General features: G+C 42.7%; 1 protein-coding gene across 2 annotated transcripts in view; it reads right to left on the minus strand.

Annotated features, from left to right (window-relative positions):
• Positions 1–406: 406 nt before the first annotated feature.
• TEK (TEK receptor tyrosine kinase) overlaps positions 407–25,758 on the minus strand; it is a 105,036-nt gene continuing 79,684 nt past the window's right edge. The window contains exons 14-23 of one of the 2 annotated variants that reach the window (XM_065879365.1): positions 18,426–18,580; positions 16,680–16,890; positions 14,190–14,300; positions 11,669–11,859; positions 11,004–11,117; positions 5,879–5,949; positions 4,871–4,911; positions 3,892–3,988; positions 2,263–2,362; positions 407–1,412 (exon numbers count right to left, since the gene is read on the minus strand). In XM_065879365.1, coding sequence (XP_065735437.1) covers positions 1,338–1,412; positions 2,263–2,362; positions 3,892–3,988; positions 4,871–4,911; positions 5,879–5,949; positions 11,004–11,117; positions 11,669–11,859; positions 14,190–14,300; positions 16,680–16,890; positions 18,426–18,580 — 1,166 coding nt within the window. In that variant the 3' untranslated portion in view covers positions 407–1,337. The remainder of the gene's footprint in view (positions 1,413–2,262; positions 2,363–3,891; positions 3,989–4,870; positions 4,912–5,878; positions 5,950–11,003; positions 11,118–11,668; positions 11,860–14,189; positions 14,301–16,679; positions 16,891–18,425; positions 18,581–25,758) is intronic. The other variant, XM_065879366.1, reaches the window with a different exon arrangement.

Consider the following 25,758-nt stretch of genomic DNA (forward strand, 5'->3'; position numbering starts at 1 on the left):
CTTTTGTTGTGTCTCCACTGCATATGCTGTTGTGGATGAAGAGCGTTTGGGACAAATACAGTTTCCTGGTCATTGTTTCTGATGCATAAAAGTTGAGCAGATGGCAGGAATATGGAACATTATGCGGTATGGTGAACTATTAACATTGCAGCACAATTAAAAGGGATTCTAGTTCTAAGCCCTCAGTTCACAGAGGTGCAAGAAAACAGATTAGACAGTAGGATACTTCTGGAAGACGTTTCTAATCTTGTGAGCTTGAGATATGTCTGGTGGCATATACCCACCAACTGCTCTCTGCTTATTACCAACAAGGTAGAGGATGATAATTTAAGGTGTTTAAGGTGTTTTTCTCGAAAGTATAATACAGACGTTTGGCAATACCTATGAGACACATTCCTGGACAAAATGGGTAGGCAAGACATTTATTCACTTACTGTATGATCTCAGTGTAGCATGTGCCTACAGTATAAACGGTAAACTCACAAATGATCGAAACTAAAACTTTTTACAATGTGCGATACAGGTAGGGATGTTAATCTGATATGATGTCACATGGCTCCCAAAGATAACTAACTCCAAGCTTCCTATTTTCATTTCTTAATAAACACATCAGTGTTATCAAAGAAACTAAAACTAAATCCTATTAATTTATCAACCTTACCCTTCTCTCAAAGTTCTTAGGCTTCTAAGGAACGAGATTTAAATCTGTTTTTCAGTGTTAGCATTCTGGACTGACTTGTGGGCTCTGGAAACACCTGACAAAGTTGTCAAATTATTATGGAATGAAATTGGGGTGGCTTCTACAGGTGAGGGGGAAATTTTAGAGAGAGAAGAAGCTCTTTTATATCGCTTAGGTACAGACGTAAATCCATGTCCTGTAAGAACTCATACACTTCCCCTGCTTTTCTCACCTGTGCTGCTGTCAGGGTCAGGTTTACAGTATTTTCTTCTACACAGCAAAACATAACATCCAATATATAGGTACATATCAAAAATATCTGGGACAATGAGTCATGCACTACAGTAACTGCATGCCCACACCTTCCTGTAAAGTCCATGTTTCTAGAAAAATATATTATTGCATATGAAACCACAAACAGGCATTCTGATTCCAGCACATTCTTACTCCAAACAGTATATACAGTCCTAAAAGAGGGCACTATAGATTCACACACAGGGGTCTTACGGTGAACGTCCCAGACAGACAGCAATCTATATACACGTCCCTATTCCATGTCACCTCTCTTGACAGAGGCTGGCTTGCTTGGCATCAAGGTCTCAAGGGTCTCTCATGCCGGTGAAGCGGAAACAGAATCTACAGCTGAAGACGGTCTGTCCTAGGCGGCTTCTTCGGCAGAACAGTCGATTCCCGCGTAGGTAAACTTCTCATAAAGCGTGGTATTCACATAGGTCTAGAAGAACAAGAGTGGTTCAGAGACAAACTGGCTCAGTCCTGCCTCCGCCAGGGGCAGTTACAGTCATACCCCGTTTCCTTAGCTTGTTTCAACTCAAATGCAGATACCTGGGGGGGCAGTTTTCTATCCTCATTCCCTCCGTTGTGTTTAACAACTTTCTTCCCGAAAAGCATCCCTTGACTTCTGCAAGTAAGATTGCTTCCTCTCACTTGTTTCAGTCTCTGGCTTCTCTTTCTCATGGTCTCTCACTGGTCCCTCCTGACATGCCCCACATCCTCTAAGGCCCCTTTCTCTGTCTGCTTCTCATCTCCTGTTGTGTGACCTCACCCACAGCTTTGGTTTAATTACCAACTGGGTTTTGATGACGTTCAACATCTACTTCCCTAACCTAGATTTGTCTTTCGAACCTCAGATCTGTAGAGTCAACTACTTTCTAGAAATTATGATAGAATTCCTGACCCTCCCCATAGTAACCTGTAGACCACGCTCTGTTGTCTACCTGCTGTTTGTCCTTGGGCAAGTCACTTTTCACCCTTCTAAGTCTGTTTCTTCCTCTATAAAATTATTAAAGGGTCAGGCTGTATGACTCATGAGATTTAAGATTCCTTCGAACTCGAATAAGCTACTTCTATATGTTGTTCTACCGTGTGTGACTGTATCTTATATAGGAATCTTATTTCCTCCAAAGTTGTAACTTCCTCAAAGTTGGGTCCACATCTTTTATGTCCCTATAGCACCTAGGGCCATGCTCAGGGGAACCTGTTGACTTGTATCAACTTTTTATTAACCACAATGGACACATGAGGAATTCTACTTAAAGAACCCCTGCTTTGATCTCCATACTCACCTTTCGTTCTTCTAACATCCTGTTTAAGGACACCAGGATCTGGGCAAATGAGGGCCTTTCATAAGGCTTCTCCCGCCAGCATTGTCTCATGAGATCATACCTTTGAAAACAGTGAAAGGGTTAAGTCTACAACTGTGCTTCAGGCCTGGGCACAGCCTGGTGTAGGGTATTGCAAAAAAGAGAATGTAGCCACCCAACGCATGGTCATCATGCTTAGCCAGTAAAAGACAAAAGTACGGCACCTAGGAAGGTTCTGTTAGGCCTCCCATCTCCCCATCCAAGTCCCCTTTCTTCTCCCAGTAGATCTAGTGCCTGCTTTAGGTACCATTACCACAGGATCTTGGTCTCAGCTATTCCGATTATCTGGAAAGAACTGAGTTACATGGCTAGGGCAGCATGTCCCGTGGAATACCACACCTCTCAAAATATCAGTGTTTTATTTTTTTTAAACGGCCCCGTGCTCAAAGAAATTTGCAAAATGCCACCCATCGCATCTTCCTCTTAGGGATCGACCCAGGAAAATCGTGAGAAGTCATTCCATTAAAAACAAACAACCTTTTTAACCAGGTTTAACCTAGAAGCTTCCCAGACATAACTGATCACAGAACTCTTGTGTCATTTATTTACGTCTCACACTTTCCACATAGTTTAGGGAGTGCTGGTCTAAGTCAGCACTTTCTCAAATGTGGCCAGAACTACTTGTACTGTTAAAATGCAGATTCCTGGGACCCACCCTAGATGTACAGAATCATGTCTGGCAACGGGGCTCAAGATTTCACATGCTGACCAAGTGACTCACTCAGGGGAACTGTAGTGCACAGAGCGCTCTCAGCCATCAGCCTGGGGTGTTAGAGATTCTATCATTGGAACAGCTTGTACTTTAACCGAAGTTTCATAAGGGCTGAAAATATCCCTCCTTATGGAATGAATCTCAAAAGGTGGAATTTTAGGGACTTTGTCCAGTGATGGTTCAAGTCTAGTTTTATATCTCTTGTACCATAACAATAGTAACACCCGATTTCACTCTTAGAAGTGGCTTGGCTTGCATGATAAATTACTTGCTCAGCCTAGAGCCTTGCACTCTTCAAATCATGCCAGTTAGGCAGCAGCTACATTGCTTAATTCTGGGAATGGCAACGTCACTAAAGATAATCACTATTCCCCTGAGAAGAATACTTATTCCTGGAAAATAATCCTCATAGAAGTAAGATTTTATGAAGAAAAATCTGTCTTCCTTAACATAACGGCTCTGAAATCTCTGTCCCCAAAGTTAGCCTCAAGGTTTCATACATTTATTCGTGGATAATTTCATGAATTTATTTCAGATCTTTTCTGACTCTGTTGCCCTTTCTCATTTCAACCTTAAGATTCAACCAAGAATCATCACCTTAAATTCCTCCTGGATTTCTATGCCTAGAAAGCTGTTATTCCCTGCCCATTGCATCACAGTCTTAATTTCAAGAACCCCCTTGTTTCTGACTATCTGGGGTGTGCGTGTGTGCGCGCGTGTGTGTGTACATATAGATAAACATATGTGTATGTATCAGATAGCTCCTTCATTAGAGTCAGTCCAAGAAGGGTACAGGGGGAAAGTTAGGATAAAATGGCCCCGGGTGAGGCCTGACTTACACCTCATCATCACAGTTTAGGGGCTTCTCCAATCTGTAGCCCTGGGGCAGCTTCTCGTAGAGTTCCGCACACGTCATCCCACAGTAAGGGGTGCCACCTGGAAGACAGGAAACGGTGCGCCCTAAGCCCCCTCGGATGCAGAAGGCAGCATCTCCTGCCCTGAGGCTATACAGCCACGGGGCTGGGAGAAAGACGGGGTGTGTCAAGCACTGCTGAGCGCCCGGTGTGATCTTCCTCCAGAGCAAGCCTACCGCACGTCACAGCTGGACTTCGGCTACAGACCGTGCTCCCGTGCGGCGTCTCCTTAGTGCAGAGGATCCACCACAGTCTCCTTCCTTCCCGTGCTATTCCTCTTCCCCAAGCCTGTCTACACACAGCATGTCTACTGTACCAATGACATGGATCTTTTTCCTAATTGGAAGTCTGTATTTATGTTATGCAATTCCTATTTTATCTATCAATGTTAATTAGAAAAGCAATACATGTTTATTGTGGAAAATACAAAAACTAATGCAGAAAAAAACCTACATTTTTTAAATCCTGTGTAGTCCTCCCAGTTTTTTTCATGTGTAATATTTATAAAATGGATTATGGGAATTTCTTCTGGTTTTTGGCATGCACATTTTCACATGGTATTAAATGGCCTTAGAAAATGTCTTTTCATAATATACTGTCTTCAAGTTATAGAAGTAAACTTACGACAGCTCTGTGACATCTGTACACAAGCAGAGACAACTCAGAATGAAGTTCTTGACCATCAGGTTATTAGTATTAAATATGACATTAGACACAGGGCTTTCATAAAGAGAACCACGGGAATAAACACACTCAAACATGGAAACCCGTAAGGTTCTTTTCCCAAGTGGCGTCTGTTGGCACCAAGTACACGTTATCCATGAAAGTATGTGGTAAAGGAGTCCGGGAGGGGCCCACTCCCTTTGCCTAGAGCCTCACCTGGTAGGTAGACATGGATACTCACCTAAGCTAACAATCTCCCATAGTAACACGCCATAGGACCATCTGCAGAGGGACAAAAGAGAAACCAATAATCAGCACGCATGCTGCCCAGTCAACTTGCTGCCCAGAAAGCCAGGGCCACTAAGCCTAGGTCAGAAAAGGAAAAGTTACACGTCCGTTTCCTAGGCTAGGGCCTTGCACACAGCATGCATTTATCTCCTCTTCGGCCAATGGAAGGATTATAACAGGGAAAACAGTGTTAGCTCTGCCAGAGCTCCCACTCGCTTTAGGTAGAGAACGCAAGGCGGAAAGCAGGAGCTTCTAAGCCAGACAGACCCGTGTCGGATCCCATCGCTGCCACCGGATACTCGTGTGACCTGAGACAAGTGACTAGAACGCCTGAGGCCTCTTAGTGTATTCTTCCAAAAGTGAGGACACCAATTTCTTAAAGTTATGCAGAGATGATGTGAGAGAACATATAAAGGCACACACTGAAGACACAGTAACACTCTGGGCCTCAGTGCTTCCTCCTGAAAAGAGGGAACCTGAGCAAGAGGGCTCAGGCCTCAATCCCAACCCTTCCATCCCCCGCCAGCCTGACACTTGTCACGCAGGCTGCAAGCAGAGATGGTGCCCACTGTGTCTGTGTGCTTTCCATCCCTGCCACCTCTGACCCCCCCAGCAGCTACTGTGGGCCGCCACCTCCGATCTAGGTCCTTGTGTTGAGGCCAGTCTGGGGAGTGGAGCCATGGGAAGGCTGGGATGCCCCTTGCTCCTCTGGAGGTGAGGAATTCACCACTTGAGGTCACTCCTCGACATGCAGAAAGAAACCCAAAGCCTGCCACCAGGGAAAACTGTCCCCTCTGTGGTTTCATTTAGTCTGGGATTTCCTGGGATTAGTGATTAGCTTTATTCCCCAGACGGATACGATCTTCCTGCTTCTCTTTAAAACCTCTGTCGAATGGGTATTTTTCTGGGACAAAAAAAAAAAAAAAAAAAAAATCCCTCAGCAGTGAGAGGCTTTACTTACACGTCACTGTTGGTTGTATACACGCTGTAATTTAGTGACTCGATCGCCATCCAGCGCACGGGGAGCCGTCCCTGGAGAGAACGAGGTGAGATGCTGCTTAGGCTGGACAGGGCCCCTTCCCAAGGCTCGCTGCTGGCCTGAAGCTGGGGCTCACCCAAGTCCACGGGGAGGTCCCCAGACAGAAGGCGTGGCAGACTCAGGAACTGTTTTGCCTATGTCCCACCCACAAGTGTGCTTTTAAATTCAAAGACCTGCAAATTGTGTGAGTGTCCCACTTACCTCAAGGGGCCAATACCACAGTTTCATATAAAGAAAAATAATGATGTGTGCACCCTTTTTTTTTTTTTTTTTTTTTTTTGTGGTACGCGGGTCTCTCACTGTTTTCGCTCTCCCGTTGCAGAGCACAGGCTCCGAACGCACAAGCTCGGCAGCCATGGCTCACGGGCACAGCCGCTCCGTGGCATGTGGGATCTTCCCGGACCGGGGCACGAACCTGTATCCCCTGCATCGGCAGGCGGACTCTCAACCACTGCGCCACCAGGGAAGCCCATGTGTGTCCTTTTGCTAGTCACTCAGTTATTCCCTTTGTGGCTGTCAGAGGCACTCAGAGGTCTGAAAGGAGAGACGGGCCTAGGAACTGAGAAGTAAGCTGTAGTGCAGGAAAGGCTAAAGTGATGCCAGGAGACCACGTCTGCCTGGAGGGGATTGTGCAGGAGTTTCCAGAGGAGGGGACACATGAGTTCGGTTCTGTAAGATGTGTAGGCACCATCAGGTGGATGGGGGAGGAAAGAGCATTTCAGGCCAAAGGGAAGAGTGTGCCTGTGACTCACAGAGGAGGTGATGACTTCTAGCCAGTGCCACGTGCATTGGGTTTGGAGACGGGGTGAGAGACACTTGCCCATCCTTTGGGTGCTTGGCCCCAACTCCCTCCAGGTTTGCCCCATTTCTTGGCTTATTGAGTCCAGACTGGGGAAAATGAGATGTGGGCTGGAAAATGTGAAGTTTGACTTCTGAGTTTTATTCCTAGTTTCCTCAAATTTGCTATGAATTTGGGTTCCTTTCCTCTCGACCCACCCCAGGAATACATGAACACTACTGAGAGATGGATCCCTCCCTCCCAGAGATCTGTCCAAGCTCTAACAGTGGCATTTCAGCTTACATTAGCCAGTGGGTGGGGCAAAATCAGGAGTATTTAGGGGATCTTTCTCAGCCCCCCTCAAACCAGGCATTCTCCCAGACTCCCCTTCCATGAGACCAGCCCTGACCTGGATCCCAAGGATTATTCCTGAATGTGAAATTCTCTCCCAGTTCTTTATTTACTGGCACTATTTTGAAGCTCTTTCTGACCATAAATCCCAAATGGTTGTCCTGTACTTTAAGGTTTACATACAAAAGTATCCTTTCTCAAAAAAGATCCATGGTTGCTAGGGGTGGGGTCGGGTTTGGGGTGTGAATAGGCAGAAAACAGGATTTTTAGGGCAGTGAAAATGTGTAAGATGCCATAATTAAAGACATATGTCCTTATAAATTTCTCCAAACCCATAGAATGTACAACACCGGGAGTGAGCTTTGACGTAAACTATAAACTTCGGGTGATTATGGCATGGCAGTGCAGGTCCATTGGCTGTAACAAAGGTACCAGAGGATGTGATGATGGGGGAGGGTATGCATGTGTCGGGTAGGGAGTATATGGGAAATCGCTGTACCTTTCTCTCCATTTTGTTGTGAACCTAAAACTGCTCTAAAAAATGTAGTCTTTTTTTAAAAAAGGATCCTTTCTCACATCTACATCTTCAGTGTTCTCCTCAACATCCACGCCTCCCTTCTCTCTATGTCCACCCCACCCCAACTGTCACCTGTTTTTCTCCCTCCCCCTTCACAGCTATGGAATGGAAAGAGTTGTCTCCGTTTCCTGTTTGGTCTTTGCTTTCATTTACTCCCAACCAGCTGACCTCGGACCCCGGACTTCCTAATGACTGATTTCCATGCACACTTCTTCCTTTTTTTTTTTATTTGACTGCTTTTGGATCTGCCCACATGTGTCTGTCCCTACTGCTATCACCTTGGTGCCGGCCACCATCATCTCCCGCCTGATGAAACCACCTCTCCACGGACCTCCCAGCCTCTAGTTTCACCCCCTAATGACCTGTTCTCCACACCACAATCACTCTAAATGGCAACTACAACCATGTGGTTCCTTTCCTTAATGTTCTTTAATGTCCCTGTTGTCACAAGATCCCCAATGCTTAGGTGAGTCCCCAGATCCTTAGCTGGCATCCAAAGCTCTTCAGGACCTTATCCCCACTTGCGTTTTAACTCCAACCTTGCATTTTAGTTTTTACTTATTGCCTTCCACAAGCATACACTCTTTTCCATAGTTACAATCACAGTGAACCTAACCGTTTTGGAACTTTCCACTCCCTTGGAAAGTTCCAGCCTTGCATTTTAACTCTCCCTCTTTTCCGCATCACACTCCAGCCATACTGAATTACTTAGTGGCCAAAATTTCCATGCTTTCCTTTGCCTCTCGATTTTTATATATACCACATCCTCCAGGTCATCCACCTCATTCTTACATCTCCAATATCTATTTGACATTTACTGTAAAGCTTCAGTGTGCTTCCTCTGAGTTCCCATGGCACCTGCACTTTCCTTAGCCTCATCCACTGTTATGATTGTTCATTATGTATCTCTGAGCTCTTTGAAGGAGAATACTGTGTCGAATATTATCCCCAAACCTAGCACAAGCATGAAACATTATAGTAATAAATAAATCCATGCTGACGGGATCGATATATTAATCAATGATAGTAAAACCCCAAATCACTTAAGTACGTTAGTTTGCAACACTTCCAGTATTAGCATCACCTGGGGGAATTAAAAAAAAAAAACTGACGCAGGATGCCCTCCCCAGAATAATTGAATCAGAATACCTAAGCCGTAGGACTCAGCATCTGTATTTTTTTTTAATTTCCCCGGACGACTCTAGGTGCAACAGGAATTGAAAATCTCTGACTTAAATAATAGGCCAGGGCTTCCCTGGTGGCGCCGTGGTTGAGAGTCCGCCTGCCGATGCAGGGGACACGGGTTCGTGCCCCGGTTCGGGAAGATCCCACATGGCGCGGAGCGGCTGGGCCCGTGAGCCACGGCCGCTGAGCCTGCGCGTCCGGAGCCTGTGCTCCGCAACGGGAGAGAGGCCACAACAGTGAGAGGCCCGCGTACTGCAAAAAAAAAAAAAAAAAAAAAAGGGCCCGAGAAAGTGGCTCCTCTGCCCTCTGGTGGTGTCTTGCTATACTGCACCCTTCTTGCAGGGAGCTTGCTCCTCTCTAATTCCTCCTCTTTTCTTCCCCTACCCTCACCCTGTCCTTTTCCTCCCCAGACCCCATGCTGCCACTGCACACTTTGCCGTTCCACTGGGAGATAGACTTGAGCCCTACCAGTGCTCTGCCCCTCTAAGCACTCCTCCTAAGCTCCCCAAGATACAGAAATCCCTACCCTTGATGAAATGCCGAGCAAACCAACCTTAGCTTTGGGGGCCTAAGGAAAGCAACCAAATAAGATGCGTGGATTACGGGGCTAAACTGTGTTAACCTCTCTTTCCCCTCATCTGGGGCAAACCCCCGCCCCACCCATGCCAGAGTGAAGGAAGGAGAGGGATTCTGTGATGGAGATAAGAGGATTCTAAGGAGGATGCTCCCAGGAGGAGTGGGGAGAGCCAGAGTAGATGGATGAGTGGTGGTAGGTCCTGCTTCTTTAAGACCAGCCCAGCTCCTTCCCAGAGAAAAGTCTGTTTTGAGTGGGGCAAATCTGAAGAGTTTAGGGAAAAAAAAAATATTGCCTGGAAACCAGCCCTCAGGGAGGCATCTCTGGCTTCCAAAAAGTACTGATGTTAATAAGTATACAGGACCAGGGGCATGTTGGTCTCTAAGAACCAAAGGAGACTAACTTCGAAACCTCATCCAAAAAGGGAGTGGAAAGTTCCAAAGTGGTTAGGTTCACTGTGATTGTAACTATGGAAAAGAATGTATGCCTGTGGAAGGCAATAAGTAAAGAATAAAATAAATTAATCGTGTCCAGTTTGTGAACTGTGGACCATTTCCTCTAGAAAGCATTCTTGAGTATTATTTCTATGTTATCTTGTCAGTAACTAAAATAAGTATATTGAAGAGAAAGGAAACCTGAGCTTGAGGATAAACACAGAAGCCTGAGCCTTGCTAGGAGGCAATTTGGTACCCACAAAAGTAAAAGGACCCTCTATATGTTATAAGAACTGGAGTCATCCCAAGAAAGCTGAGCCCAGGTAATGCTGGGAGAGCCAGGCCAGTGGACTGGACCTACCCAACACGTGCAAAGACTACAGGGTGTGTCGCGCCCAACACCCTGCATTGCCCACGCGCTCAGGGAAAGCAGAGGGTGGTGGCATGTTGTCGGCACAGCACTAATGTCCAGGAATGTGGCACGTCCCGGGCTTTATGATTCTAGGGTGGACAAAAGTAGCAGAATGAGTCCAGCTTCTCTAACACTGTGGTGAGGTTCTCCCGGGAGCTTGTATTCGAAGATAAAATATGAATGTTTAGGAGACGAGGTATCATTAGGTGAAAGTGGATTTGATTGGGGCTTGAAGAGTGAGCAGAGAACTTTTGGCAAAGAGGGAAATCTTATATGAGCATCTAGAAGTTATGAGTTTCTCTCTAGCGCATCCTTGTGATTTAGGAACCTCCTTAATTGATTTCCTTGATGTTTTAGAAGGTATATTAAGTGTCTTTTTCCCCCTCCTCAGTTTGCTGTGCAAAAGGGGACTGTGGGAGCTCTCCAGAGATTTCTGAGTGAGACCAGACCTCAGGGTCTGGGCTGGATTGAGACCTGAGTCCCTGCAGCACTAGGCTTGCGCGTTCAATTACTTGGCCACGTGTGACAGGGCCTTCTTCATTGGTAAATGTGGACCCTCCCGTCATTTTAGGAATCAAAAATGAGAAAGGATGTTTGCTGGGCCAGGGCATTATCCAATGGGGAAAATGGTCAGAGGCCTCAGTCGTCACAGAAAGATGGTATTCTAAGAGAAACGACATCAGGAGAGGGAGGGGTGCCCCGGAAAGGATCTCATCAGCGTCTGTTCTGAACTTACCATCGTCTTTTTCACATACACTTCTTGACCTCGGGACAATCCAAAATCGGCTATTTTGGCTACGTAGTTTTCACCAACTAAAATGTTCCTGGCAGCCAGGTCCCTGTGAATAAACTGAAATTAAAAAAAAAAAAAAATCATGTATTTTCAGCATCGCATTTGCTTTTTCACTCCATTTTGTTTCTTGCCTAGGGGCAAGAGCTTTGGGAAACAGAGAGGTCAGTGTGAAAAGGGGTTTTCAAAAGTCACCAGAATCCAGTTCCCTTAAAGTTCCTCTCCTAAATGCTCAGTGAGTGGATTCTGCCGAATGACCCACATGTCACTGGAGGAGCAACCTGGGAGAAAAACCAGGTCATGAAATCTTCCAGTTGCCATGAATGGCCTCTGCTAGTGTACGTTATTTAGAGCCACGCCAAGCTAACATCGGTGAAGGCACCTCACCAAATACACATGATGAGAGTCACTAGATAAACATACCATCAGTGTTGGGCATGAACTTCTATATAAAGAGATGGAATATTAGCAAAGATATGAAAGTTAGAAGACTGTAAGAAGGAATTAAGGAAGAGAGAGCGACCAAAAACAAATGTACAAACTTATCTAAACTCTGATGCCAGAGAGGATTTCAGAGGAAAGATGTCCAAAGCAAGGTCCTCAGTACGAACCTGTTTTTGGCTCAAGTAGTCCATTCCCCGGGCCACATCTGCTGCAAAGTGGAGGAGCTGCTGGGAGGACAGCGTGGAGGCGGTGCTGTTAGCGATGGCGAACGCAGGGTCCGTCTCCAGCACGCGGCTCTTGCGCAGGAAGTCAAGGAGGTTGCCGTGGGGGGCATACTCGATGGCCAGGTACAGGTAGCCTGTGCGGGAAGGGAGAGAGCACCACTTTATCAGTAATCCTAAGCTGCTGTGATATTTCTGAGATGTGCTGTGATTCTCGGGAAACGCTTATAAACCTCTGTTTTATCGTAAAGCTACACATCTAGTGGTACCAACCTCGGTAATGCTGGGGCCAGGAGGAAGGCAAGTGACATCATTCCTGCAATACTTAAAGTGCTTGCTCTCGGGGTTCCCCTCCCCACCTCTACCAAACATAGAGGGCTTCCGGTCACCTACTCGGTGACACTAGTAGAATGAAATCAAAGCATTTGCTTCCAGACGATCGAAGACAGCTAGTCCACATCACCTTTCATTTTTTTATTCAATCAATATTGAATATCAAGAAGCTAATATGAGCCAGGCATGTTATTCCAGTATGAATCTAGCTTTTCCTGAGGGTTTTTTTTTTCTTTTTTTCTTTTTTTTTTCCGGTACGCGGGCCTCTCACTCTTGTGGCCTCTCCCGTTGCGGAGCACAGGCTCCGGACGCACAGGCTCAGCGGCCATGGTCCACGGGCCCAGCCGCTCCGCGGCATGTGGGATCCTCCCGGACCGGGACGCGAACCCGCGTCCCCTGCATCGGCAGGCGGACTCACAACCACTGCACCACCAGGGACGCCCAAGGTTATTTTTTTTTAATCAAAAAACAATGATTAAATATCCATAGCAGAAGGACCCACACCAGGTAACTTTCTCTCTCTCCTGCCTTCTGCTCCTCCCTAAAATCTGGAATAAGTCACCATGTTGCTGAGTAGGTCACTAGTCAGCAGAGTCTAGTGTCAGGGATTGCATTTTTGCTTACAGAAACCAGAAAACTCAACCTTTTAGGAAAAAAATAAAACAAAATAGTTCCTAGAGGAAACTATGGTGCAGTGTCTTATTTTTATTCCAAATTGCTTTCTCCTTTTTCCTTTTTAATAAAATGTAAGCTGCTTTGATAAAAACATTGATCTTTGGAGCCCATGAAAAGTAAAGTGGTTTTACTGTCTTTTAAAGGTGAATTGTTTGTGTTTTTTTTTAATGTTGAATGAATGTAAACTTCAAAGATATGCTAAGAAAGTGAAATTCTCAACAATAAAAAAATCTAGCACTGAATCTTGAAGAAAGAGATACTTCAATTCTGGTATGAATGTGCTTTCTCACTTCTTTACTGAATTATAAATTTTAAGGGCCAACCAATAATGTGACGAGAGAGCAAAATTTTAAAAGATGTACATTCTTCTGCTGTTGTCGGTTTCTTTTTCTTTTTCTTTTAACTTTCATTTACTGCTGTCCGATTCTGATTACTGTTCTCAGGAAATAGCTCAAAAATAAATGTCATGACTTCATTATTTAACCTAAGAGACATGATCTGGCTTTCAGAATTACACCCTTATTGGATCACAGAATGATATATTGTTTGAAGTACCAGTATTTTTAGTTTAATAAATTGAGGAAAAGGAAGTAGTCTCTTTTCCATTGTTGGTATTTGTGCTGCAAAGTCAACAAGAGGTTGTCAAGTTTGTAAATAATTACTGTGTGGAGCTTTTTTGTTGGAGCAAATTTTTCCATGAGAAATTAAGATTAAGCATAGATTTAGACCTACAAACCCAGGTAGCAAGCAGAGGTAAAGCCATGAAAGATTTCTTGTTACCTACTCATTCACAGCTAATTACACGCATTACAATAGGAAATACTCAATAAATACTTGAATTAATCATATAAGTTGGACTTAAGGGTATGTGTGACATAAGATAGTTGTAAAACTTCAGTGTTATTGTACAGGACATTGTTTTGGATAAAAACAAAGTATTGATACTATTAGATATAAGCTTATTATTATTTTAACCTAAGCATCACCAGTGCTTTCACATTACAGTAGATTAATGGCATTCACAGATTTAACATTCAGAATATCAGTTCCTTGGGTTTGGAGGGAAAATGAAAAGGTAGGCAACTAACAAGAACAAATCTACTTCACTCTTTCTGGTGCTGAGGGCTGCCTCAATCCACTTAGTAGCAGCTGAGAAAACCTCTGGATTAGCAAAGGTAGAGGCATGTAGGAGCCGTGGATCTTTTGGGGCAGTAATAGCTGAACCACATCAGAGGCCAAAAGATTCAGCCTTGGGATCTACCTTCAAAAAGATACTAAATCTCAGCACGATCTATTAATGGGACCAGACATTCAGACTGAAACTGCAACTTAAAAAAAAAAATAGATAACAATCTTACATGACTGTCTTTCCTAATTTCAATATGGAATGTGCCTGTTTTTTTTTTTTTTTAAAAAAAAAAAACAATCTGGCAGGAAAGACAGGAAAAGAGCATCTTACCACGATGTTCACACGCTCCTAAGAGATTGATGATGTTTGGGTGGTGTCCAAGTTTACAAAGCACCTCCAGTTCCCCAGCGAAGTCCCTGTGGTCGTCTTTGGAAGCATATTCTGGGAAGAAAGTAAAGAGTAGTGATCCCTTTCTGTTACACCTCTTCAGAAACAACTGTCTCCCCTCTGCTTCCCAGAACCTTCAGGTACACTCAGCCACCATTAGGTCTGGAAAACTGTGTAGAAATCAGAGATGACTATAATGCAGACGCTTCTTTATTGTTGGGGGCTGTCCTATACAAAGTAGGATGTTTACCTGCACCTCTGACCTGACCCACTAGATACCAGTAGCCCAACCGAAAATGTATCCAGAAATCACCAAATGTCCCCCCGGGGGCAAAATCACCCCTGCTTGAGAAGCACTGCTCTGAAGTTTTCCTGTTGAAGCTCTCAAATACCCAGGGAAATGATGTGGTCGAGATGGAGCTGCGTCCATTCTTAGACTCTGGCTCTCCCAGCTAACTCTACCGTCCAGAGACAAATATGTTCAGGGATAAAAACAAAGTTGTAGGGAAACATCACCAGTAGTGTACACACCTTGCTTTATTATGATAACTTTACTTTTTTCATAAACCAGTCCTACTGAAAAAACTCAAATCTCAAAGACATTTTCATAGAAGTTGCTTGGCAATCAGGAAACAGTTGCATTTATTTCTATTCCTTTCATTCCATCTGTCCACTAGCACTTTGATCAGAGGGAGAACCACCAGTCAGGCTGAAGAGAAAGCTCTTTGGCTGGTGCACAACTGGCTGATCAGCCTTGAGTCGGTGACAGTATGCTATTATGGCTTTTTGAAGAAATAACATTGGGGGAAAGGGTGAGAAGGGAGCTGGTAGCCATGTGCATCCCTGAACATGCTTGGAAATTATGGGAATGTTTCATATGGGCTAAGGGTACCCATAAGGCTGACAAGTAGGCAATTCCAAGTCGAGGACCCTGTTTATACCACAGGGACCTGAGGGTCAATACCTTGGAAGCATTTAAAAAACAAAGCTCTTTAATAATAAGGCTGTCAGTAGCTGCCCTCTTTGCATGCATGACTTTTCCTGCAAAAAGTGTCTGCCCTGGTGCCCTGTTAAGCTATTCTATCTCTTCACATGGGTATGAGATAGACAATCAGCTCAGGTCAGATGCCAATAAAAACTGATGCTACAAAGTTCTACACCCTCTCTCCTCTCACTACTTTTACTGCTTCCTAAAGCTCCCTGTAACTAAAGTAGCAAAATGAAAAAGGGATTTCTGGATGCTAAGCAAGGGGTGTGTGTGTGTGTGTGTGTGTGTGTGTGTGTGTGTGTGTGTGTGTGTGTGTGTGTAGAAACATTACTGTCTCTAAGCATAGATAATACTGTGTTTATTTTGTTTTGTTCATTTTCTGACATAGTGTTTTCTAGCAATGTGGAAAACAACGATGATTTGAAAAGATTTAGGGTTGTCATCTTAGGCTTAATATTGCAGTCAAAAAGAAGGAAAACCCATCAGCAAGCTCAGAGAGTCCTTACTATGGAGCTGCCCAATGAAACTAGTAATTACATTGCTGGCTCTAATGCGCCACTTTTCAAGCCTGTGTGCTGTAAAAGCAACAGTGCGGCTTCGCAGTCAAGTCATTTCTAAACTGTCATTTCACCCGGAAGAGAAGACAGCTAGTATTGCCAGGGAACAAGTCATTCTGCTTTCTCAGAAGATCTGATTAAATGGATAGGCCCCAAGCAGTCTTTTTTTTTTTTTTTTTCTTCTTCCCCCAAGCAGTCTTGAACACAACTGGAAAAGATCTAGTTCCTGTGACCATACATCAAGGGTTTTCAAACTTGAGTGTACAGAAGAGCCACTGAGCAAGCTTAAAAACACAGATTTTTCATGCGCCATCCCAGAAATTAGAATACAGTAGAACCATGAGGGGGAGAAACCCAAGTAGATGCATTTCTAACAATATTTCTAGGAATGTTGATGCAGATAATCCATGAAGATAGTGGTTTGCCAAGTGTGGTCTCCCAAGCCTCAGAATCAGCATCACATGGGAACTAATCAGAAATCCAAGTTCCGTGGCCCTGCGCCAGACTTACTGTATCAGAAACTGTGGGGTGGAGCTGAAGAATCTGGTTTTTTAACAAGCCTTCCTGGTGATTCGGATGCATGCACAATTTTGAGAACCACTGGATTAAGAAAAATAATGCTCCCCCAAAGTCAGCAGGGTATGACAGAGAATCTGTATTCTCACATCCCAAGGAATCAAGACAGTGGTATCTAACTAGCTTATGCCTTCATGTTTACATCCTGACCCTCAAAGGAAACATCACCTTCAGTTGCACGTCACAGCTCTATCTGACACCACGCCAATTTTTTCTTTAAAGAGTGTAAGACCTCAGAGGAAAGATTCAACAGGAAGTCAGGCTGTCCCCCCACCCTAGTAAAATGCTGACTCGAGCAGTCCAAGCACTGACCTTTCATTCTCTTTATGGCAGCGTCCATCCGTAACCCATCCTTCTTGATGCGAGCTTTCAGGACCTGGCCAAAATTACCCTCCCCAATCACATCTTGAAATTTGATGTCATTCCAGTCAAGCACTGGATAAATTGTAGGATCTGGGTTGTTTTTGGCCTTCCTGTTCAGGGCCAGGGTTCCTGAGTTGAATTGCACAGCTGGTTCTTCCCGCTAGAAAAATAATGGTTTTGTGTCAGGATTTTTCATAATTTTAAGATACATAATACGTCCTGATTTGTACCCACACTGGGTGAAAAAAGAAATACTGTATCCAATTCTAGAATGAAAACGGAAATAGGGTTCATTGAACAGGCCCACTCAGATGAAGTGGCTGCCTATAGAGCTGCATGGGCATGATCACAGGCCTCAGTGGCAAAGCACGCCACAATCAATTAGTTATGTCTGCAGAGGTGAGGGAGGGGAGGATAACGGCATGTATGCCACGAAATAGCACATCCCTGAGTTAGTCACATTTGAGTTTCTACTCTGCTGTGGAATGAGCCGGTGTTGAGTTCTGATCTCGAAAAGAGCTCAGAGACCTATCTGGGTCAGTCACAGGACACACCTCTGTGAGAGCTTTGTTTCCTAGCGTCACCTTGGTCTATTCTTGGCTCTTACTCACTCTCTCTAACTTTTCCTAAAGCTCAGAATCTCTCAAGCCCACTCTGGCGCAGACACTGGCCCCAAGGTGACTGATGCTTAGAGCAAAACCCAACAGGGTGTCTCCTTTTCTCCTGAGTTTCAGTGGCTGCTGATGGTATCAGGACAAAGCATCAGTACCGTGATGCGCTCTAGCACTCTCTACCCCCTTGCTGGTCCTCCCTCTACAGGGACAGCCTGAGTTGAGCCAGCTCTGGCAAGGAGTCGGATTACAGAGCCTCCCTTGTTCTGTACTGAAGGGAATCTCAGGGACTCATGTACAGGAAGGTATACCTCATTTGGAATATGTAATTGTACTCAATGTTTCATATACAGAATCAATAAAGGTGGGTACAGATTAATTTTACAGAGCTTGAAACCACGAACTAGAGAAATGTTCAGGCTGTAGTATAGCAAAGGACTCAAATAGGGTGCCTATAGGTAAAATATGATTTTCTAAACTTTTTACTGGTCAAAATTCCTAGATGAAAGAAAGAGGCCATGCCAAGCACCATGAACTATGGCTGCAGACCGAAGGGTGCACAGGAATGGAGATACACACGTATATGTAATCCATACATATAGGAGGGATAATAGAATTGAAAGAGATATTAGAGGTACAAAATGGAAACTGGAAACAGGGAAATGTGGGGAAAACTGGTCTAGTGCAAATCTTCATTACCTGTCACTCTGAGGTCTGGTTACCCTTAGGCCCTTCATTACCAAAAATGTTCAGTTCTTTATATTACAAGATTACCCTCGCTGGTGACTTATTACTAGTATGACTGTATTCTCTTTCTGATGGGGCAGTAGTCCTGCTTTAGGCTTGGTCTTCTGCATACTTATTAAGAGCAACCTTTTCATTCTTAGAATTGTTCTGATTTGGACAAGAAATCATATAGTCATGCTATTTATCTCCCATTTCATAATGGAAGACAAAGAAAAGATGAAACTTGCCTAAGGGAAATATTTGCTTTACAGGTAAAATTTTTGACCCACATCTTTAAAATGAAGGTTCTGCATATACGCGGACTTGCACTTATTACTATTAGGAAGATGAGACATACCACGTTTTGGAAGGCTTGGGCCATTCTTCTTTGGACATTTGCCCTCTTCAACTGCAACATGATCAGAAAGGCCAACAGCACCGTCAGGCAGGTCATTCCCGCTGAGCCAAGGATGGCGATCAGCAGCATCTTCCCACCTCCGAGGTCTGCTGGGGCTGTGCCGGAGAACACAGGAGAAGGAGCAGGTTAGTCTAGGTAGAGAGAGAGGCCAAGACCATCTGCAGGAGAAGTCACAGTGTAATGGGAGTGTAATGGCAGCCTGAGCCCTGCTAGGTGACCTTGGGCTACTCATTTATTTTCTGGAACTCAATGGAGATGACTCACAGGGCTGTTCTAAGTTCAAAGAAATGTGCAAAAGGCATTTTTTTAAAACGGCAACACGCTAATCACTAATTGTTGTCCTTTGTTCAACTTTCACTTCCAAGTACAGGCCCAAGCAGATGAACCTTACCGAGTAATAGTGAGAATGGCTAACCAGATCTATGACTTTGGGTAAGTGACTAAACCTCCCTGCACAATTTAACCACCTAGAAAAGCTTTAAAGCTCTGCAACTCTAAAGAGCATAGTGTCTGCTTTGGCTTTTTTCTTGTTTTAAAGAGCTGATGGAGATTTTCTTACTACACACTCTGATGTGAAGTGCCGGATGCAAGGCCTCTGCATGAAGCACCCTGTGAAAAACTGAAACTAGACGAAGCACAAAGGAAAACAAACAAACAAAAAAAACAATCTGCAAAACCTCTGAAAAAAAAGCCTCTGCACCTATTGCTCTTGTGGAGTTTGGCATCTTCAGTGGAGGCTCCTATTGCAGGGGGACCTTCAAGATGGTGGAGGAGTAAGACCCAGAGATCACCTTTCTCCCCACAAATACATCAAAAATACATATACATGTGGAACAACTCCTACAGAACACCTACTGAACGTTGGCAGAAGACCTCAGACTTCCCAAAAGGCAAGAAACTCCCCCCCCACGTACCTGGCCACATGGCTGACAGGGTCTTGGTGCTCTGGCCTGGTGTCAGGCCTGAGCCTCTGAGGTGGGAGAGCCGAGTTCAGGACATTGGACCACCAGAGACTGCCCGGCCCCACATAATATCAATTGACAAGAGCTCTCCCAGAGATCTCCATCTCAACACTAAGACCCAGCTCTACTCAACAGCCAGCAAGCTCCAGTGCTGGATGCCCCATGCCAAACAACTCGCAAGACAGGAACACAACACAACCCATTAGCAGAGAGGCTGCCTAAAATCATAATAAGTTCACAGACACCACAAAACAAACCGCTGGACATGGCCCTGCCCAACAGAAAGACAAGATCCAGCCTCATCCACCAGAACACAGGCACCAGTTCCCTACACCAGGAAGCCTACACAAGCCACTGACCCAACCTCACCCACTGGGGGTAGACACCAAAAAAAAAGGGAACTACAAACCTGCAGCCTGTGTAAAGGAGACCCCAAACACAGTAAGTTAAGCAAAATGAGAAGACAGAGAAATATGCAGCAGATGTAGGAGCAAGGTAAAAACCCACCAGACCAAACAAATGAAGAGGAAATAGGCAGTCTATCTGAAAAAGAAGTCAGAATAATGATAGTAAAGATGATCCAAAATCTTGGAAATACAATGGAGAAAATACAAGAAATGTTTAACAAGGACATAGAAAAACTAAAGGGCAAACAAACAATACTGAACAACACAATAAATGAAATTAAAAATACTCTAGAAGGAATCAATAGCAGAATAACTGAGGCAGAAGAACGGATACGTGACCTGGAAGATAAAATAGTGGAAATAACTACCACAGAGCAGAATAAAGAAAAGAGAATGAAAAGAATTGAGGACAGTCTCAGAGACCTCTGGGATAACATTAAAAGCACCAACATTTGAATTATAGGGGTCCCAGAAGAAGGAGAGAAAAAGAAAGGGTCTGAGAAAATATTTGAAAAGCTTACAGTTGAAAACTTCCCTAACATGGGAAAGGAAATAAGTCCAGGAAGTGCAGAGAGTCCCATACAGGATAAATCCAAGGAGAAACATGTCAAGACACATATTAATCAAACTATCAAAAGTTAAATACAAAGAAAAATTATTAAAAGCAGCAAGGGAAAAGCAACAAATAACATACGAGGGAATCCCCATAAGGTTAACAGCTGATCTTTCAGCAGAAACTCTGCAGGCCAGCAGGGAGTGGCAAGACATATTTAAAGTGATGAAAGAGAAAAACCTACAACCAAGATTATTCTACCCAGCAAGGATCTCATTCAGATTCGACGAAGAAATTAAAACCTTTACAGACAAGCAAAAGCTAAGAGAATTCAGAACCAGCACACCAGCTTTGCAACAAATGCTAAAGGAACTTCTCTAGGCAGGAAATACAAGAGAAGGAAACACCTACAAAAACAAACTCAAAACAATTGAGAAAATGGTAATAGGAACTTACATATCGATAATTACCTTAAATGTAAATGGATTAAATGCTCCAACCAAAAGACACAGACTGGCTGAATGGATACAAAAACAAGACCCGTATGTATGCTGTCTACAAGAGACCTACTTCAGACCTAGGGACACATACAGACTGAAAATGAAGGGATGAAAAAAGATATTCCATGCAAATGGAAATCAAAAGAAAGCCAGAGAAGCAATTCTCATATCAGACAAAATAGACTTTAAAATAAAGACTATTACAAGAGACCAAGAAGGACACTACATAATGATCAAGGGATCAATCCAAGAAGAAGATATAACAATTGTAAATATTTATGCATCCAACATAGGAGCACCTCAATACATAAGGCAAATGCTAACAGCCATAAAAGGGGAAATGGACAGTCACACAATAATAGTAGGGGACTTTAACACCCCACGTTCACCAATGGAGAGGTCATCCAAAATGAAAATAAACATGGAAACACAAGCTTTAAATGACACATTAGACAAGATGGACTTAATTCATATTTATAAGAGATTCCATCCAAAAAAAAACAGAATACACTTTCTTTTCAAGGGCTCATGGAACATTCTCCAGGATAGATCATATCTTGGGTCACAAATCGAGCCTTGGTAAATTTAAGAAAACTGAAATCCTATCAAGTATCTTTTCTGACCACAACGCTATGATATCAATTTCAGGGAAAAAACTGTAAAAAATACAAACATATGGAGGCTAAACAATACACTACTAAATAACCAAGACATCACTGAAGAAATCAAAGAGGAAATCAAAAAATACCTAGAAACAAATGACAATGAAAACACGATGACACAAAACTTATGGGATGCAGCAAAAGCAGTTCTAAAAGGGAAGTTTATAGTAATACAATACTACCTGAAGAAACAAAAAAAAAATCTCAAATAAACAACCTAATCTTACAACTAAAGCAATGAGAGAAAGAAGAACAAGAAAACCTCAAAGTTAGCAGAGGGAAAGAAATCATAAAGATCGGATCAGAAATAAATGAAAAAGAAATGAAGGAAACGAGAGCAAAGATCAATAAAACTAAAAGCTGGTTCTTTGAAAAGATAAACAAAATTAATAAACCATTAGCCAGACTCATCAAGAAAAAAAAGGAGAAGACTCAAATCAACAGAATTAGAAATGGAAAAGAAGTAACAACTGTCACTGCAGAAATACAAAAGATCATGAGAGATTACTACCAGCAACTATGTGAATAAAATGGACACCCTGGAAGGAATGGACAAATTCTTAGAAAAGCACAATCTTCCGAGACCGAACCAGGAAGAAATAGAAAATATAAACAGACCAATCACAAGCACTGAAATTGAAACTGTGATTAAAAATCTTCCAACAAACAAATGCCCAGGACCAGATGGCTTCACAGGCGAATTCTATCAAACATTTAGAGAAGAGCTAACACCTATCCTTCTAAAACTATTCCAAAATATAGCAGAGGGAGGAACACTCTGAAACTCATTCTATGAGGCCACCATCACCCTGATACCAAAGCCAGACAAAGATGTCACAAAAAAAAGAAAACTACACGCCAATATCACTGATGAAAATAGATGCAAAACTCCTCAACAAAATACTAGCAAACAGAATCCAACAGCACATTAAAAGGATCATACACCATGATCAAGTGGGGTTTATCCCAGGAATGCAAGGATTCTTCAATATACGCAAATCAATCAATGTGATACACCATATTAACAAATTGAAGGAGGAAAACCATATGATCATCTCAATTGATGCAGAAAAAGCTTTCGACAAAATTCAACACCCATTTATGATAAAAACTCTCCATCAAGTAGGCATAGAGGGAAACTACCTCAACATAATAAAGGCCATATATGACAAACCCACAGCCAATATCATCCTCAATGGTGAAAAATTGAAACCATTTCCACTGAGATCAGGAAAAAGACAAGGTTGCCCACTCTCACTGCTATTATTCAACATAGTTTTGGAAGTTTTAGCCACAGCAATCCGAGAAGAAAAAGAAATTAAAGGAATACAAATCAGAAAAGAAGTAAAGCTGTCACTGTTTGCAGATGACATGATACTATACATAGAGAATCCTAAAGATGCTACCAGAAAACTACTAGAGCTAATCAATGAATTTAGTAAAGTTGCAGGATACAAAATTAATGCACAGAAATCTCTTGGACTCCTATACACTAATGATGAAAAATCTGAAACGGAAATTAAGGAAGCACTTCCATTTACCATTGCAACAAAAAGAACAAAATAACTAGGAATAAACCTACTTAAGAAGACAAAACACCTGTATGCAGAAAACAATAAGACACGGATGAAAGAAATTCAAGATGATATAAACAGATGGAGAGATATACGATGCTCTTTCATTGGAAAAATCAACATTGTGAAAATGACTATACTACCCAAAGCAATCTACAGATTCAGTGCAATCCCTATCAAACTACCAATGGCATTTTCCACAGATCTAGAACAAAAAATTTCCCAATTTGTATGTAAACACAAAAGACCCTTAACATCCAAAGCCATCTTGAGAAAGGAAAAAAGGAGCTGGAGCAATCAGGCTCCCTGACTTCAGACTATACTACAAAGCTACAGTAATCAAGACAGTATGGTCCTGGCACAAAAACAGAAATATAGATCAATGGAACAGGATAGAAAGCCCAGAGATTAACCCATGCACATATGGTCACCTTATCTTTAATAAAGGAAGCAAGAGTATAAAATGGAGAAAAGACAGTCTCTTCAATAAGTGGCACTGGGAAAACTGGACAGGTACACGTAAAAGAATGAAATTAGAACACCATACACAAAAATAAACTCAAAATGGATTAAAGACCTAAATGTAAGGCCAGACACTATAAAACTCTTAGAGGAAAACATAGGTAGAACACTCTATGACATAAATCACAGCAAGATCCTTTTTGACCCACCTCCTAGAGAATTGGAAATAAAAACAAAAATAAACAAATGGGACCTAATGAAACTTAAAAGCTTTTGCACAGCAAAGGAAACCATAAACAAGACGAAAAGACAACCCTCAGTATGGGAGAAAATATTTGCAGATGAAGCAACTGACAAAGGATTCATCTCCAAAATATACAAGCAGTTCATGCAGCTCAATATCAAAAAAACAAACAACCCAGTCCAAAAATGGGCAGAAGACCTAAGTAGACATTTCTCCAAAGAAGATATACAGATTGCCAATAAATACATGAAAGGATGCTCAACATCACTAATCATTAGAGAAATGCAAATCAAAACTGGAATGAGGTATCACCTCACACGGGTCAGAATAGCCATCATCAAAAAAATCTAGAAACAAGAAATGCTGGAGAGGGTGTGGAGAAAAGGAACCCTCTTGCACTGTTGCTGGGAATGTAAATTGATACAGCCACTATGGAGAATAGTATGGAAGTTCCTTAAAAAATGAAAAATAGAACTACCATATGACCTGACAATACCACTACTGGGCATATACCCTGAGAAAACCATAATTCAAAAAGAGTCATGTACCACAATGTTCACTGAAGCACTATTTACAATAGCCAGGACATGGAAGCAACCTAAGTGTCCATCAACAGATGAGTGGATAAAGAAGATGTGGCACATATATGCAATGGAATATTACGCAGAGTCTGTCATACAGAGTGAAGTAAGTCAGAAAGAGAAAAACAAATACCGTATGCTAACGCATATATATGGAATCTAAAAACAAAATTGTTTTGATGAACCTAGGAGCAGGACAGGAATAAAGATGTAGATGTAGAGAATGGACTTGAGGACACGGGGAGGGGGAAGGGTAAGCTGGGGCGAAATGAGAGAGTAGCCTTGACATATATACACTACCAAATATGAAATAGATAGCTAGTGGGAAGCAGCTGCATAGCACAGGGAGATCAGCTCCGTGCTTTTTGACCACCTAGAGGGGTGGGATAGGGAGGGTGGAGGGAGACACAAGAGGGAAGCGATATGGAGATATATATATATATACATATAGCTGATTCACTTTGTTATACGGCAGAAACTAACACAACATTGTAAAGCAATTATACTACAATAAAGATGTTAAAAAAAGTAGCTGATAGAGAAAACCTGAGGATACCAATGCGACAAAGAAAGAAGGAAGGAAAGAAGAGAGAGAGAGGAAAAACCATTAAGTTTTGGGCTCAGGTCAAAATAAACTATTAAAGACTATGGTATAACCCCTCCACTTCTTTCCCTTATTTAAATTCAAATAAAGATAAATTCAATGTATTTTTATGAGAAACAGCATGTAGAGCATGATCCTATCTTTTAACAATTATTCTTTTGTGATTTGGTACCTTTCCTTCTATCTCCGTTTTATACGTGCATAAAGAGATGTCTGAAATGGGATGACGAGGGTTGTTTAGTTTTGTCACATCTTGTCTTAAAATTTTTCTCTTAGTATTTTATTTATAACTTGGATTTAGGGCCTGTACATGTTTTACCAAAACACAAGTAACTATTGGAATTATGCATTTATTAAGAGTGTCAGGTGAAAACTATTGAATACAATTCTCTATAATTGGCAGACCCATCATTCCTTGCATATTTCAAAGATGTTCCAAAGGATCAGCACCGAGAACAGGGCTTGCTTGATTTTATTTCTTAAGCCCTAGGTAGGCCTCAAGAGAACCAAGAAGTTTTTAGTGCTATAACATTTTCTGTAAAAATACTCTGGTCTGAATTATAAATTTGCAGAAATCACCATTTCCCTCTAATGTCCCTCTAGCTACATTCCCTTGCACAAGCTGTATAGCACAGAGGGCAAGGAAGTGCAATTTCAGACAGACCTCAGAGGGAAGGCTCTCCAGGAGCTGCAGTTCTTCCCACCCCCGGGGTCCTTTTTCACT

Source organism: Phocoena phocoena, chromosome 6 (assembly GCF_963924675.1).
Source record: "Phocoena phocoena chromosome 6, mPhoPho1.1, whole genome shotgun sequence".
Lineage (NCBI taxonomy): Eukaryota > Metazoa > Chordata > Mammalia > Artiodactyla > Phocoenidae > Phocoena > Phocoena phocoena.